General features: G+C 44.0%; 1 protein-coding gene across 9 annotated transcripts in view; it reads right to left on the bottom strand.

Annotated features, from left to right (window-relative positions):
• Positions 1 to 338: 338 nt before the first annotated feature.
• The window catches only part of RAPGEF2 (Rap guanine nucleotide exchange factor 2), a 232461-nt gene continuing 216808 nt past the window's right edge, over positions 339 to 15991 (bottom strand). For 7 of the 9 annotated variants that reach the window (XM_089525587.1, XM_089525589.1, XM_089525588.1 and 4 more), the window contains 6 exons: positions 11059 to 11244; positions 10614 to 10766; positions 6824 to 7049; positions 5686 to 6245; positions 3025 to 3333; positions 339 to 2286 (listed from right to left, as the gene is read on the bottom strand). In XM_089525587.1, the coding sequence (XP_089381713.1) occupies positions 2261 to 2286; positions 3025 to 3333; positions 5686 to 6245; positions 6824 to 7049; positions 10614 to 10766; positions 11059 to 11244 (1460 nt within the window). In that variant the 3' untranslated portion in view covers positions 339 to 2260. The remainder of the gene's footprint in view (positions 2287 to 3024; positions 3334 to 5685; positions 6246 to 6823; positions 7050 to 10613; positions 10767 to 11058; positions 11245 to 15991) is intronic. The other 2 variants (XM_089525591.1, XM_089525590.1) reach the window with 2 other exon arrangements.

Below are 15991 nucleotides of genomic sequence, written 5' to 3' on the forward strand. Positions count from 1 at the left end.
TCAAGACAGGTAAAAAAAAAAAATCTCTGAAGGGTATTTTCCCTTCACGTTCTTCCATGGGAAACAAGATGTTAATAATGTTAATTTATCAACAGTATTTAGTTAAAATTAGCTTAGCTGTCAGTACAGTGGGATTTTACAGTGCTGAACTGTTAGTGACATGTTAGTGTAAAAGTTTTGCCATTGCTGTTAATATTAGGATCTTGACCTATGCACTGACACCAGCAAGGAAAGCTATGTCTCTCTCTCTCTCTCTCTCTCTCTCTCTCACACACACACACACAATGATAAATCCGAGCTTAAACATACATACAGGACAACACAGAACAATACAGAGATCATTAACATTATATTTATTTATATTCCAGCTTCATACAAAACTGGATAGAAGCATAAACATAGTACATTTCTACCATTTTCAACAAAAATATATAACCAGTATGTACAATTATTGTATTAAAAATACAAAAGGGATACAGACTCCACCAATGTCTTTCTAAAAGACATACAGGTACAAGTAGTATCAAAAGTATGAGGAAATCACCAGTTAGTTGTACATTCTGCACTTGACATCACAGAGTGAACTGAGATTAGCAGTCCTATGGTCTACAATTACTTAATGCCTATATAACATTTGTGCAACTTGTGATACAGCTAGGTTTGTTCTGTCTTGCTATATGCACATGAGGTCCATAGCCTATATAATGAAACTGGCAAATGCATATTACATGTAAAATTACAAATGCATAATTGACAATGTGATATATAAGCAAATAGACAAAGAGCCATGATTAGAGGAAAAAGTATAATTAAATAAAGCACTGACATTGTTCAATACAGTGAAAAAACACTGCAATTTGATCTTTAGAAGTTGAAGCTATTTACGTTTATCTACTGATCAATATGATCAGCTGAGTTCAATGAAAAAAATCCAAGACCAGCAGTTCCTCACATCTCTGTTCTACTTGGATTGGCAGCCTTCACTTTTTCCGGAGTCTGTGCAAAACCAACATAAAAATAGAAGGGGTGGGAGTGTCATCCCTCAAGGTTTAATAGCAGCTCTGAACAGGTGATTGCTACCCATTGGCCTTCTCTACACATACAGTTTTCCATAAAAGCCATCCACAGTTGTGAATGTGTTTGCACTATCAAAGCTGGCTGATCTACACTGATTACTTCTCTTTAAAAGGGTCAACATTTCTCAATACTAAGCCAATAGAAACAAGATTATTGGATCAGTATTAAGAGCTTGCATTAGCAGCAGTTTTCTGAATTGCATTAACTGTAGTGTTATCATTATAATTTATTTGTGACAACATCTATACAGGGGTGGGGGTGAGGTTGGGGTGTGTGTGAAGGAAAATATTTTAAAAGATTTAGTTGCAATTTGTCCTCTGATTGGAGAAAATGTTTTCACTCACCATCCTGTATTCTTCAAGGCACAGGAGAGGGATACAAAAGGTTATCTTTCTCAACTGATTACTTGCAGCAAATCCTACCATTTATGAACTGTGCTTCCAGTGGAACACTAAAAATGGAGCTCAAAGGTCAATGAAAGGCTGAATTCCCCCCTACAGATCACATCATCTTTACTTAACCACACAATCGTTCCCCCTGCCCCACAAGAAGTAGTCCAGGCTGGCAAACCATCTTAAAAAGTACAAAATAATACTGTAATTATGAAGGTGTAACTTTTTTCCTTTCTGAACACAACATTTAGAACAGCAACAAAGGCATTGTAAACAAGCAAATAAGCACTGTGTACTTGAAGGATTTCAACACATTTTTTCCTAATAGGTTAAAGGCCAAATGTAGCTTGTCAACTAGTTGATCTCATTATCCCAACGAGGTGAAGTGCTAGGATCATCATTAAATTCTGAGGAAGAATTTAAAAAAATGCTTCCAGGCATCAGGGAGGTGCAGTCAGACTTAATCATTCTGATGCGTTGAACTTGGAATTTGGAATGATACTGTGTGATGTGACAGACAGCGACAGTGGTAGCTGGGAGAACGCTGCACTGTGCATTCAAGCAACACAGTTTGAAAAGTGCCAGGGCGATTTCTTCACAGTATTTCACATGCAAGGGGGAGAAGAGTGAGGGAAGAAGGGAGAGAAGAAGCCCCATGCTGCTTTAAGGCAGGGAAGGAGGCAAACAGGTCCACCATCCTTTAATTAGAGTTCCAAGGCTCCTATACTAGGGGCATCATCTTGTGCTCTCCTTTAAGTTGGCTCGCTCAGGATCCAGAAAGCCCCAGTTCTTTAGACGGCAGAGACTTGCTCATCTTCTGCAAACACAATAGGACAGGAGGGAAATAAATTTCATGGTCTTCAAAACTAAATAGCCTTTTAATATATATATTCTGCATTCCCATTTTGTTCTCATTGAACAGTGAAATGTATAAATATTTTTATACTCTTCCCTGCCTCCCCTTTACATTAAAAAACTTTGAACTTAAAATGGTGTTTTGACATTTGCACTTTAATGTTATCCAATCAGATTTTTAAAAATCTGTCAATTAACATTTTACTCAGCAAGGCTGTACTTTTTATACATTTATTAGAAATGTTATATATCTCTGAACTTGGTTCCATTAATCATAATCTTAAGAGCTCTAATGTGCTACAGAATAAGAGCACACATTATAATATCTAGGCATACAGAACAGTACAATTAACCACCACTTGATTTGAGCCCAAATGAAATGCTTTGAGCATTGTGTCTACAGGAGCTCGGTCTGAGAACAAAGCAACACACGATACCAAACAAACACCAAAATGTACTATGCGCTTTGTTAACTGCTGAAAGTACTGTGAAAAACTAGGATGTCTGCCATAAAAACAGCAGTCTTAACAGCTGTTTTTTTATTTTAAAAAATCCCTAAGAAACCATTAGGTAACAGCCCAGAAAAAAAATTAAACTCAGGACTGATAACAGTAGCGTCTTTCTTGCACCTACATCATCTCTCCTGGATGAAAAAGCACTTTGGAATTTACTTATTTTCAAAATGTGATAACATGTTTACCATCCTCTTCTGTGGAAAACCCTTGAGACTGATAGTGAGCAAGATGTGGGTCTGACTCATTTGGTTTATGCCACTGAGGTTTGTTAACAGGTCTGCCAGATGAATGACCCTGTGTTTGCTGTTGTGAAACTGAAGCTGAAGTCCCAGGGGTTTCGCTTGAACGTGCCACCATTCTAGACCTCTGAAGTGCTACGTTGTAATCTGGTGGTTTTCGAGGTTGATGGGAAACCCCTTCTGTGAAATCAATAGGTATTCCTACATAACCAGGTGGGGTTGGTGGTGGTTCACGATAGCGACCCTCTTTTCGAGCTGCAGTGAAATAGCACACCATTAGCAACAATTTTTTTCACATATTTGTTACAAACATTACAAATACTTGTACTTGAGTGCATTAAATCTTAATAATGGTAGCTCAGATGTGCTGCCAACAGAGGTCAGGTTTCATAACAGTTTGACATTAAAAATAAAACAGTATAGATACAAATCAGCCAAAAGATAAACACATCTACATCTCTTTGATTTTGATGGGGTGCAGAGTGTGTGTTTTAAACTGTTTCATTCAAATAAACAAAATCCAAAAATACTTAGTTCTGGCTGAATTGTGTCACCAGATCCACATTACATAATATACCTAAGGATTAACTGTATATATAATACATAATGTGCACACATCACATATACTCATAGAATCATAGAGTTGGAAGAGACCACAAGGGCCATCCAGTCCAACCCCCCTGCCATGCAGGAACTCTCAATCAAAACACCCCCAACAGATGGCTGTCCAGCCTGTTTAAAGAATTCTAAGTAGGAGACCCCACTACACTCTGAGGTAGTGTGTTCCACTGTCAAACAGCCCTTACTGTCAGGAAGTTCCATACAGTCAACATACATACACACTTGCAGAGATGCAGAAGATGAAAAAGAGTGAAATAAGCAGAGAAGTCATATAAAACCTGAGTCAATTATAGAAGCCAGCGTGTGATGAGACTAAATTATGCACACAGGCAAGATGACACCTTGAAAAAGAGTCTCAAGCTTATGTTTGGAAGTACCAGTTGATAAGACAACATTGCAGTTGAGACAATATATGACAGTGTTTTCATCTTTTAGCAAAAATGCAAATAGCAATAACCCAGTTTACATCTTGAATTATTTTTAGAGCTACAATTGTTTTATATATAGTACTCTGACCTGAGATCACATTCTGACAAGATGCATGTTCTGCCTAATTCTCTCTAATAAAATCAATATAATACAAATTCAGATTACAAAGACCCCCTCCCCAGCATGTAGTGCTGCATTTTGCTTCCACTCTCATGCATGCTCACAAGATAACCTCTCTCTCTCTCTCTCTCTCTCTCTGTATATGTGTGTGTGTGTGTGTAACTGTTAAATGAAATGGTCAGCAAGGATGAAGCTTTTTAAATCCACAAGCAAAATATTTGAGGTAAATGAAATAGGGACTCAAAGGGAACTTCCCCCTTAAATTGCACATCTGGGGCATGAAGGGAAAATTATAAGTTATAGTTTTTTGTGATTTACTGAAAGTAAATTTCTTTTCATAACTTGTATCATGCTGCAGCAACATATAATGAAGTGGGGGAAGCAGCTGCTGTGGGTTGTCAACAAGGAGTAAAGAGCACATATAAATGAAAAGTCCCAGTGCTCCTCAGTCTTTTTCTTTCCTAAGTCTTAGGTCCACCACACACTGCAGAAATAATCCAGTTTGAGACCGATTTAACTGCCCTGGCTAAATGCTAGGGAGGTCTGGGGACTATTGTGAGGCATTTAGCCTTCTCTGTCAGAGCTCTGGTGCTACAAGAAACTACAATTCCCAGGATTCCCTAGCACTGAGCCAGGGAAGTTAAAGTGGTCCCAAACTGGCTTATTTCTGCAGTGTGTTATGGACCATAGTAAGGCTTGTGGGTCTTCACTTCTTCATCTTTCATAGACCAGCTGCATACTAAACTCTACAAAAACATGCCTAAACATAAAAATAAAAATTTAATATCATTTAAAAATTATGTTCTAAACTTGTTTGCAATAATTTCATTTCTGTAAAAAGATTTAATCTAATCCTTTCATTCTCTAGACTAGCCTTTCTCAACTGGATGCCCTCCAGATGTATTGAACAAGTCCTATCATTTCCAGTGAAGACATACTGATGGGGTTGAGTGGAGTTGAAGTTGCACACATTGGGAAGGCACAAGGCTGTACTTATCACTAACAGCAGCATTTTCACTTTTTAATACTCAGAGACAAGTCCAAATTTAAACTCACATATTAAAATGTGAAATAAACTTGTCATAACAAACTGACAAATTACTTCATAAAAATATAGTGTTTGTATTATTACTGACATACTAGTGGGGGGAATACCCTATACCAGAGTCTGGCATAGTGACTAAAATGTAGGCAATACTAAGGCAACTTCAAGAAACTATTTAACTATCAAAACAGCAACCCTGTAATGGAATCTCTGCAATAAGAAGTATTATTTTTCATAGCATAAATTGCTTTTTTGGAAAAGCAAAACATCAGATAAGACTCTCAAATTGCTCTGTGCTTTGCTTTTAAAAAGAACGATTTTAGGAAAATATTTGAAGAATAAATGCCTATGTATAGCAAATACATACTTTGTGGTAAAAAAGTGAAACTTACCAAGAAGACCCTTTGTATTACTTGTTGAAACAGCTATATGAGCTGGCATGGGAACTGGCTTTGAGTCCTCTGCTGTTATGGACGTTATGCTACTGGTTTCAGCTTCAATTGACACATCCTTCCCACCCTTCCGTTTTATGGTACCTGTATCACCTTCAGAGTCCTCTCCCCAGTAGCCTGTGGAGGATGCCCAGCTTGCTCTGGACTGTGCTTGATCAAGGCCCTCCCTACCTTGACTCTGCCTGCCATACTTTGTGCCATGATCGGAGAACATCATCGGGTCCATGTGGCTGCCTGAGGCCCACAGTCCTGCCCCATCGCCTGAACCATCGAAATGAGCATGTCCAAAAGGAAGAGTTTCCCAACTTCGCTGGTGCTGTATTGTCTGTATATTGTCATGGGAACCACTTGAGCAAGAAGTCCAGCTACCACGACCACTATCTGCTGCATCAAGTGATGCTCGATCTCCCTGATCCTGTGACAACTCTTCTGTACTGGGAGAAGAAAGCATGGTTGCCCCAGCATACAAGCCTCTGTTCTCTGACAGTGGTGCATAGGAGCTACAAGGAAATAAAAATAATTAAGAAGCACATTACAATGTATAAAAGTACTGGCAACTAGTTTATTAAAGGAACAGTCCTCATTCCCCTCCTCTGTCCCATTTTCTCATGAAGAAAGTATGTTGTGATACACACAATATATTGAATACAGGATCTTCCTACATTTCCCATTACCCCATACGCACTGTATCTGGAAGCCCAGTGGTTGCAATAGGCCTTCCTTCATTTTTAATATCCAGATAATATTCTCAAAGTACAGCTATTTTATAAGTAGCTCGACTCCCAATTAGAGAGGGCTAAATCATCAATCTAAATTCTATTTTTTTTCTATGTTATACTTTATATTTAAATCTAAATACCAAGAGGACACATCAGTCTTGAAATCACATTGAAGATTATTGTCGTGCTACTTTTCTGGGTCATAAGGAAGGTGTGTTGTGCTTTTCATTAGAAGGCAGAACTGCAGAAGTGATACCAGGCAGCCAAACACAGATCCCTAAAATCTGCTCTCAAGAGAAAACCTAAACCCTTTGCGCAGCCTTTTAATAAACATGATTACGCAGACATTAAATGCCTACCCTAGACTGTACTGATCTGGTTCAATTATGGCTCTTCGGTCAATTCTGCCCACTCCCAGATTAGTTTCCACAATGCTGACAGAGTGCCTCTGTCTCCTTTCATCATGTAGTGACACTGGCATAGAGTCAAATGAAGAATTGCTGACAATGCTAGATCTGGAAGAAATTTCACTGTGACCAGAGTCTGAAAAGTTATCCACTGTGCCACTGGGAGCAAGAGTATTACCTGCAGAAGGAAAAGAATAATATTACTCAATTAGAAAGTTTCCATGATTTGTACAAAAATGAACTATAAATCTCTTATATCTGATTTTACATTTTTATTCCATGAACAAATACAGTATCTCATTTACTCTATAATTTGAAATGTTTGTCTTTCTGTCATGCATAATTGATCACAGAGCCATCAAACTTGTATTATTTAATGGGGGTGAAATGAAGACTACAGTAAGATTGCAGTCAACGGCACCAGTCCATCAACCATTCCAGGTACTTTCCAAAAACACTTTCTACTTCTTGTTTTTATGATATGTAAATACACAAGCTTGATCAGATGACACTTGGTATTTACATTTATGAGCTGACATCTTCAAACTTTGTGTATGTATGAGACTGATGAGCAAACTTCAGCCTTTCCCCCAGAAAGTGATTGTTTTTGGTATCTTTTGCAGTGAACAGTGTATAAAGCATATTTAAAAGGTTATAGGTGCTATTATCCAAATATCTGTTACATTAGAATCATTAGCACAATCATTAACAGCAAGCTTGTCAATGCTGGGTAAATTTCCTAGTTTCTAATTATTATTTATGTCAAGGACCATTAAAATATGTAAAGATAAGATTCAATATGAAGTAAAATCATTGTTATGTAACATACCACATGAATTTAATAAAGCAAATATAACAAAGCTAATATAAAATAACAGGTCAGACTAAAGATGACTTTTCATTTAGGGTCTGTGACCTTGTTCTAACTGGTGCAACCAGAAACTTGGTTACATTTTCAGGCTGAAGTCCTGCTGAGACACTAGCCTAGTGTAAAAATGGTTGGCAAGAGATTGTGCTTTCACAAACATGGTATAAATGTAGTCCCTACTGATAGTCAATAATCTTCCAAGTGCACACAGCCCTCTCACTTTTGACTTGATGTATGAACAGCTAATTAACCACTGTGCAATAGATGAAGTGAAGGCCTGGCATCCACTGCAGTCACACAACTATGGGATCCAGCATAATCATGCTTGTGTATATTTATGGTATACCAAAAGTGTAAGGGATCATGGATATTGTGAGCTTTTGGTTAGTGTCAGTTACCATTAGTACAGAAATATAAAGGACAGCCTGTGGCCCTCCAAATGGGATTGTACTGCAGCTTTCAACAGTGAAACCCCCAACTGTCATCAGCCTTAACTAACACAGCCAATGATGAGGAATGCCCAATATCTGAAAGGATGAAATAAGTGTGTCTGATGTGTAGCAATGTGCTAAAGATGGGTTATAATGTTATCTTCTGAGCCAAACAACATGTTATACACAATTTCATATAAAGGTAATAAACAGTGGTGTTTTTTTAAGGTAAACAAAGCAAGGAAAGGGGCTTTAGGAGACTATAATTGGAAGTGATGGACTGATGAAAAGACCTAACATGTTTGAAACCTCACAGTGGAGGAGGAGCAGCCAATTTTGAAACCCAAGAGGAGTAGGCAGGAAAAATGGATTATGCAGACACCTTCTTCACAGTTTGTTCATTAGGATATCAGTGCACATAAGTATAACAATTACTTGGCTCTTCATCACTGCTCGGAATACATCAATGTTTTTAAAAGTAGAAAACAGTGTTCCATGTATTAGGAGAATAGTACATTCACCTAGTGCTCTTTAACATGTACTAAGAATGTAGTGAACCCTTCCCATCTGCGGAGGCTCAGTTCCACCCATCAAGGATGGGAAAAAACATGGACAGCTGTATTATTAGATGGGCAGTGAGGTGTGCATGTCCAAGTAAGAGCATCCATGTGTCACCAATTAATAATATGGTATGTGGTGAGCCACAGACACCCCAATCCACAGATTGTTAGCTCACCAATCTGATGGTCACACTGTTTATTATACTTTGGGTAGCTCCTTGAAGTGAACCAAAGTGAGACTTCACTATATGCATCTGAGGAAGTAGACTTTAGTCTACAAAAGCTCACGCTGCCAACTTCTTTCTTTCAGTTAGTCTCAAAGGTGCTACAAGATCTCACTATATACACAAAGTAAGAACAGTTTCACACAGAGAAGTGCAGTGCATGATAATACCAGGAGAAATAAACTAGAATGTTTGCATTAACAGATGCCTGGGTTTTTGCTACAATTGAGCCAGGAATTATTATTTAAAAGAAACTGCTGAAGAAACCATGGGGCATGGGAAGCTACTGGTCATTCTTGTGCTCCCTCAAAAAATAACTAAGAAGAACCCTATAACAAACTCATAAATGGAAATTTGCACATATTCAAGCCCCATTGGCTTAAATCAGGGGTCAGCAACCCCTGGCCCACGGGCCTCATCCGGCCCGCGGAGGCGGCAGGACCGTCCCCAGCTCGGTCCTGCCGCCGACTGCCGCAGGCGGTATTGCGGTGGCGGTGGCGGCAGGGAGGGCGGGCCACAGACAGTGCACCGCCGCTCGCCCGCCGGGGGCTTCCTCTAGCCCTGCGCATGCCTGCAGGGCCGCACGGAGGGCTAAATAGGAGGAGTTTCTCCTCCTGGGGCTGGCTGGCCAATGGCTGCTGGCAGGGGGCGGGCTGTTGGAGCTCCAGCCTGCCCCCATTGGCCAGCCAGCCTCAAGAGGAGGAGCTCCTCCACTAGTTCTCGGCAGGGCAGGAGGGGGCGGCGGTGCTCCTGGGGCCCCGTCAGGGGCCGGTAAAGAGGGGGATGCCTCCAGCGCTGGCCCCGCCCCCGGAGGGTGGAAGCTCCGCCCCTGCATGCGGCTCCACCCCTGGAGGGTGGAAGCTCCGCCCCTGGCATGCATCTCCATCCCCAGAGGGTTGAAGCTTGGCACGCGGCCCCGCCCCTGGAGGGTGGAAGCTCCCCCCCACTTCAGTCCCCCAGTTGTCTGAGGGACAGCAACCCGGCCCCCGGCTCAAAAAGGTTGCCTACCCCTGGCTTAAATGATCGTGCACTCCCATGTGTGGCTCTGTGCGTGCACTATTTTAACCACCACCACCCCCCAACCCTGCTTGCCAGCCCACAAATGACCAAGACCACAGACTTGAAGTCTGCAAAAATGGAGGAAGGACTGTATATTTTTTTCTTTCAAAAAAATATTCTAAACTGTCATTATTATTATTATTATTATTATTAACCTTTATTTATAAAGCGCTGTAAATTTACACAGCGCTATACATACAATCTTATTAATTAGACGGTTTCCTGCCCTCAGGCGTCATGAATCCAAACTGCATATAAGAGCAGTGTATGATATATAAAATATAAAAAAACCAAATAAAAACAATCATGATACAACAACAAAGGTTGAAGTAACAAAAATAAACTAAAATACAATCATTATCTCTATAACTAAACAGTTCTTTGCACCTAGATATTATTCGATGTTACCTACTTAATTCTCCACAATTTTGAAGAAGGAGAAGAGACTTTTTTGCAAACTTGAAGTATGAGAAATAGATAAGCAAAATTATGGTTGACTAGAAATTTGGTATATTTAGAACAACTATCCATAGTCATACTAAACATGACTGTAGAAGAGAATATTAAAGAAATGAAAAGCATTTTATGACACTTTTATACCTTTCCTTGGAGAGCTCTGAGGTGAGGTGGGAGGAGAAGATAGCTGTGAAGATGCATTTGAAATAGTGTCCTCAGCTTGCTTCTTATGACGGTCTAAGCTTCCTTCTTCAGAGAGTGAAAGAATTTTCTTCAAAGCTTGTGGGGAATTTATCCCTTCAAGGAAAAAAAACCACCAAATTTTTATATATAAAGGCTTACATCTACCATAATGTTAAAAGAATGGAAACTGTGTACTGACAGTTTTTCTAGTTATGCAAGTGACAAGTTATGCTTGTGTTTTTTCTTTCCCATTATTCAAGTTTTATTCCTTTATTGTGAAAATAAATACTTTAATATTAACTTCAGCTAATCATTGAAAAATATTTTTTAAAGAATTGTTATTGAAATTTTGTTTAACAATATAAAGTATGTTTTTCTACGTGACAAAACAGCTCACAGCACTTACCAAATGGTGGAAGATCCTTGACTGGTACTTTCTTACGGGAAGGATAAAGTGACACAGCAGGAACCTGCAATGCTTGGTTTGGTTTGTGCTGCTGTTGCTGCTGCACCTTTTGCTGGATCACTGACCTATGTGCAACTGGGGATGTTTCAGGCTTTCCAGATCGCTTGTCCCCAGAAGTTTTGGGTACTTGAGCAAAAAGCAGAATTTATATTATGTTTAGATTATTATGAGCAGTGCCGCAGAAGTCCTTAGATTTACTGAACACTCACAGAGAGAGGTAACCCTGATAGTCTGTTTCAGCAAAAATAATAATTTGACAAAAATAGTTTTATATTAAAGATTAACATATTTGGGGTGGGATAAGATTTTGTTATTTAAACTAAGCCCTCAGCAATACTAACTACACTAATATGGTATCCTAACCAGCAGTGGAGAAGGACGGGTTGCTTACCTGTAACAGTATTTCTTCGAGTGGTCATCTGCGAATACATACAAATGGGTTTCACTGCGCCTGCGCAGTGCTGCTCGGAACCTACTGGAATCACTGGGCAAAGTTTACTTTGCAACATATAGAAACTTTTTGGCGGTAACTCCGCCCACCCGTTATAAGGCTCCTGCCTTCCCGCTCTTTCCTCAGTTCCGCAATTTTTCCGCCAAGCAGGCAATGGAAAGAGCCAATAAGAGCAGGACACTGAGGGGATGGACGGGTGGGATTTGTATGTATTCGCAGATGACCACTAGAAGAAATACTGTTACAGGTAAGCAACCTGTCCTTCTTCTTCGTGGTCTCTGCGAATCATACAAATGGGTTTAGACTGACAAGCTTAGGTATGCGGCGGAGGGAGTGTCCTGAAACCAAAGCTATGGTAAACCAAAGGCATATTTATTGAAACAATAAACACCTTGAACCATAAAAAGAGTCAGTCTTTTTGTTCATGCACAGACCAAACATAGCAATAACATTGCTAAACCTGGGAAGGGAACAAGGGGTTATGCAAGACCAGTCCCATAGAAATTGTGCAAACCAACATTCAACAGAATGTAAAACAGTGGCATTATGTACATAAATGCTGAAACACAAACCATCAGTAGTGCAGTCAATGCAACCCTGAAACCAACACAGCCCTCCCGAAAGCTGCGTCTCGGATGGCTCTGGTGTCCAACCTATAATGCTTAATAAAAGTCAGAGGTTGGGACCAGACAGCAGCCTTGCAGACATCCTCTAAGGGAATCCCCGACAGGAATGCAGAGGATGCTGACATTGCCCTTATAGAATGGGACCGAACCCTGCCAGGGAGAGGTTTGCCCAGCAGTTCATAGCAGAGGTGAATGGTACCGGCCACCCATTTGGAAAACCTCTGCGCAGACACGGGCAACCCCTTCTTCGGTTCCGAGTAGCATTGGAAAAGTCTCTCGGACTGACTGGAGGCAGAAGTTCTGTCCAGGTAAAACGCCAGCGCTCTCCTGACATCAAGAGAGTGCAGGCTTCGCTCCACATCCGAAGTGGGATTGGAAGCGAGGGTAGGCAACACAATGTCCTGGCACATGTGGAAAGCAGACACAACCTTAGGCAAGAAAGTAATGTCTGTCCGAAGGATCACCTTGTCCTTGTGAAACCTCAGGAAGGGCTGGTCACTTCGCAAGGCACAGAGTTCGCCCGCATGGCGGGCAGAGGTGATGGCCACCAGAAAAGCGGTTTTCCAAGTCAATAGTCTCAAGTCCGCTGTGGCCATCGGTTCAAAGGGCTTGGATTGGAGTGCAGACAGTACTGCCTCCAGGCTCCAAGCCGGCGCTGGTACCGACACAGGAGGATACAAGTTGGCACATCCCTTAAGGAACCCTTTCACCAAAGGATCCCTGAAAAAGGAAGCCCTCCCCCCGAATTGGTACTTGGCACAAATGGCAGACCAATAGCACTTAATGGATGCAAGGCACAACCCCTCATCCAAAAGTGCCATCAAAAACTCCAGCACCACTGGAGTGGACACCTGAGCAGGAGACAAGCCCTTTCGATCAAGGAAGAGACTAAACCTCCTCCATTTCAGGGCGTAGGACCGCTGGGTGGAAGGTTTCCTTGCAGCCAGGATCACCATCCTCACCGCCTCCGGCAGGGCGGTCAGGGCTGTATTCTCCAGGCTAAGAGCGGCAGGTTGTCGATGTCTGGATGGAGAATCCGTCCGTCCTGGATCGACAACAGGTCCGGGCGGGGATTGAGGCGGAGGAAGCATCTCCTGGAGAGATGGAGGAGGGATGAGAACCAAGGCTGTCTCGGCCACCACGGGGTGATCAGGATCGCATGCGAACGGTCCGTTGTCATCTTGGACACCACCCTGATGATGAGAGGGAATGGAGGGAAGGCGTAGAGGAGCTCTCCTGTCCAAAGGAAGGCGAACGCGTCTCCTAGAGATCTGTCCATTCGCTTCCTGGAGCAGAACTCGGGACAGTGGCTGTTCCATCTGGTCGCGAAGAGGTCAATCTGGGGAGTTCCCCACCGGTCGAAGAGGTCGCTGACCGTCTCGGGATGGAGCCTCCATTCGTGGCACACCGACGGAGATCTGCTGAGGCGATCTGCCAACTCGTTGTCCTCTCCGGGAAGATGAATCGCCTGGAGGAGGACCTGTCTCTGGATGCACCAGTCCCAGATGCGGAGAGTGAGGTCGAGCAGGGTCCTGGACTTGGTGCCTCCTTGTTTGTTGATGTAGTACATCACGGTGGTGTTGTCCGTCCTGAGGAGGACCACCTTGCCTGCGACAGCGGATTCGAATGCCCTCAGTGCCTTTTCCACTGCCAGCATCTCCAGAGCGTTGATGTGGAGATGCTTGTCCTGGGCAGACCACTTGTCCTTGACGACCAGGTCGAGCAGGTGGGCGCCCCATCCCTCCAGGGAAGTATCTGTTGTCAGAGACAGTTGGGGCTGAGGCTGATGGAAAGGCATCCCGGTGCATACGTTGCGGCAATCCAACCACCATCTCAGGGAAGCAGCTACCGGTCTCGGTACCGTGAGCCACCTGGACGGAGGGTCCTCCATCGGGGAGAAGACCGAGAGGAACCAGGACTGCAGAGGTCGAAGGCGAAGTCTTGACCAAGGCGTGACGAACGTCGTCGATGCCATATGGCCCAGGGCGACTTGGACATCTCTGGCCCTCACCCTTCTGTGGGAGATGCAAGGCCTGAGCGATGTCGTCAGAGCCTGGAAACGGTTTGGAGGGAGAAAGGCGGAGCATCTTTCGGAATCGAGGATGGCCCCGATGAACTTGACCTGCCTGGTCGGTGTGAAGTGAGACTTTTCCCAGTTGATGACCAGACCAAGGGAGTCCAAGAGGTGCAAGGCGAATGAGACTGCCTCCTGTAGTTCTTGCTGGGGTTCGGCAGCAAACAGCCAGTCGTCCAGGTACGGGAAGACCATGAAGCCCTTCTGATGAAGGTATGCCACCACCGGTGCCATGGACTTTGTGAAAACTCTCGGTGCCGTGGCCAAGCCGAAAGGAAGCACGTTGTAGTGGTACGAGGTGGAGCCTACAGCGAAGGCGAGGAATCTCCGGTGGGACTCCCGGATCCCGATGTGGAAGTAGGCGTCCTTCAGGTCGATGGTTGCGAACCACAGGCCCTGGTGGAGCAGAGGCAGAATGTAAGCCAGGGTTACCATTCGAAAGCGATGGTATTCAAGAAACATGTTCAATTGTCTCAAGTCCAGGATGGGCCTGATGCCACCATCCGCCTTCGGTACCGTGAAGTACCTGGAGAAAAAGGCCCTGGAGCATTGGTCGGGCGGTAAAGGGGAGATTGCCCCCTTTTCAAGCAAGGTGCGCACTTCGTCAAGAAGGGTGTCTGAGGGGAGAGTGGACATGAAGGCTCCGGTTGGAGGGAGCTCATGGAACTCGAGGGCATAACCCCTACGGACGATGTTGAGAACCCACGAGTCCGATGTTATTGAGGCCCAGGTGTTAACAAAGGGCCTCAAAAGGTCCAAAAAGAAGAGGGATGAAGGAGAGACGAAGCGTGCTGCGTCCCTTCAGGCTCTCTTCTTCCCCTGGTCGGTATCCTGCCGGTGGGACTTGCGGTACCAAGGCGGGAAGTTGCGACTTCCAGAGGAGGAGGAAGACTGCGAGGGGTAGCGGCGTCTCTGGGAGCCCTGCTGTTGAGACTGCCGATCCTGGGAGAAGGTCCCCTGTGACTGACCTTGTGGCTGCCACGGACACTGTCGCTTTCGGAAGGGTGAGACGGATGCGGAGGACATCCCATGCTTCTTCGCCGCCACCTTCATCCTGAACTTCCTGTTCAGGCGGTCGTCGGTTTCAGCATGGAAGAGCCCGGTGCCATCGAGCGGCATGTCCTCGATGGCCGCCTTGACGCTGGGTCCGACGCCCTCAACCAGGCATGTCGCTGGAGCGCCATCGATGCTGACATGGCCCTTCCCGCACAGTCTGCCACATTCCTGGAGGCGGTGATGAGCCAACTCCCGATGGAATGGGCCTCGTCCCTGACCTCTACCACCTGCCTCTGGATCTCATCCAGAACATCCGGCACGAGGGGGGAGATCTGCTCCATCAAGGTCTGGATGTAGGCCCCCATGCAGGCGTTGTAATTGATGGCCTTCACTGCAAGGGCTGCCGCCGAGTAGGCCTTCTTGGCCAGGCCATCAATCTTCTTAGCCTCCCGGTCGACGGGGGAGGTCGCCTGCTTCGGGACGAAGCTGTGCTGGGCTCCCTCCACAATGGCCAAGTTCGGCTTGGGGTGGTCAGCCAACCAAGCGCAGCTTGCCGGAGCGACCCTGTAGAGGGACTCGACCTTGCGGGACGAGCCGGACAGGAAAGCCGGGGCGTCCCAGGACCTCCGGACTATGGTCTCCAAGGACGGTAGCAGGGGGATGGAAGGCGGTGTGGGCACCCGTCCATGCACCTGATTCTCCACCGGGTCGCGGGCCTCGTCCTCA

Source organism: Sceloporus occidentalis, unplaced genomic scaffold (genome assembly GCF_023333645.1).
Source record: "Sceloporus occidentalis isolate IW3139 unplaced genomic scaffold, rSceOcc1.0.p SCAF_5, whole genome shotgun sequence".
In the NCBI taxonomy this organism is placed as follows: Eukaryota; Metazoa; Chordata; class Lepidosauria; order Squamata; family Phrynosomatidae; genus Sceloporus; species Sceloporus occidentalis.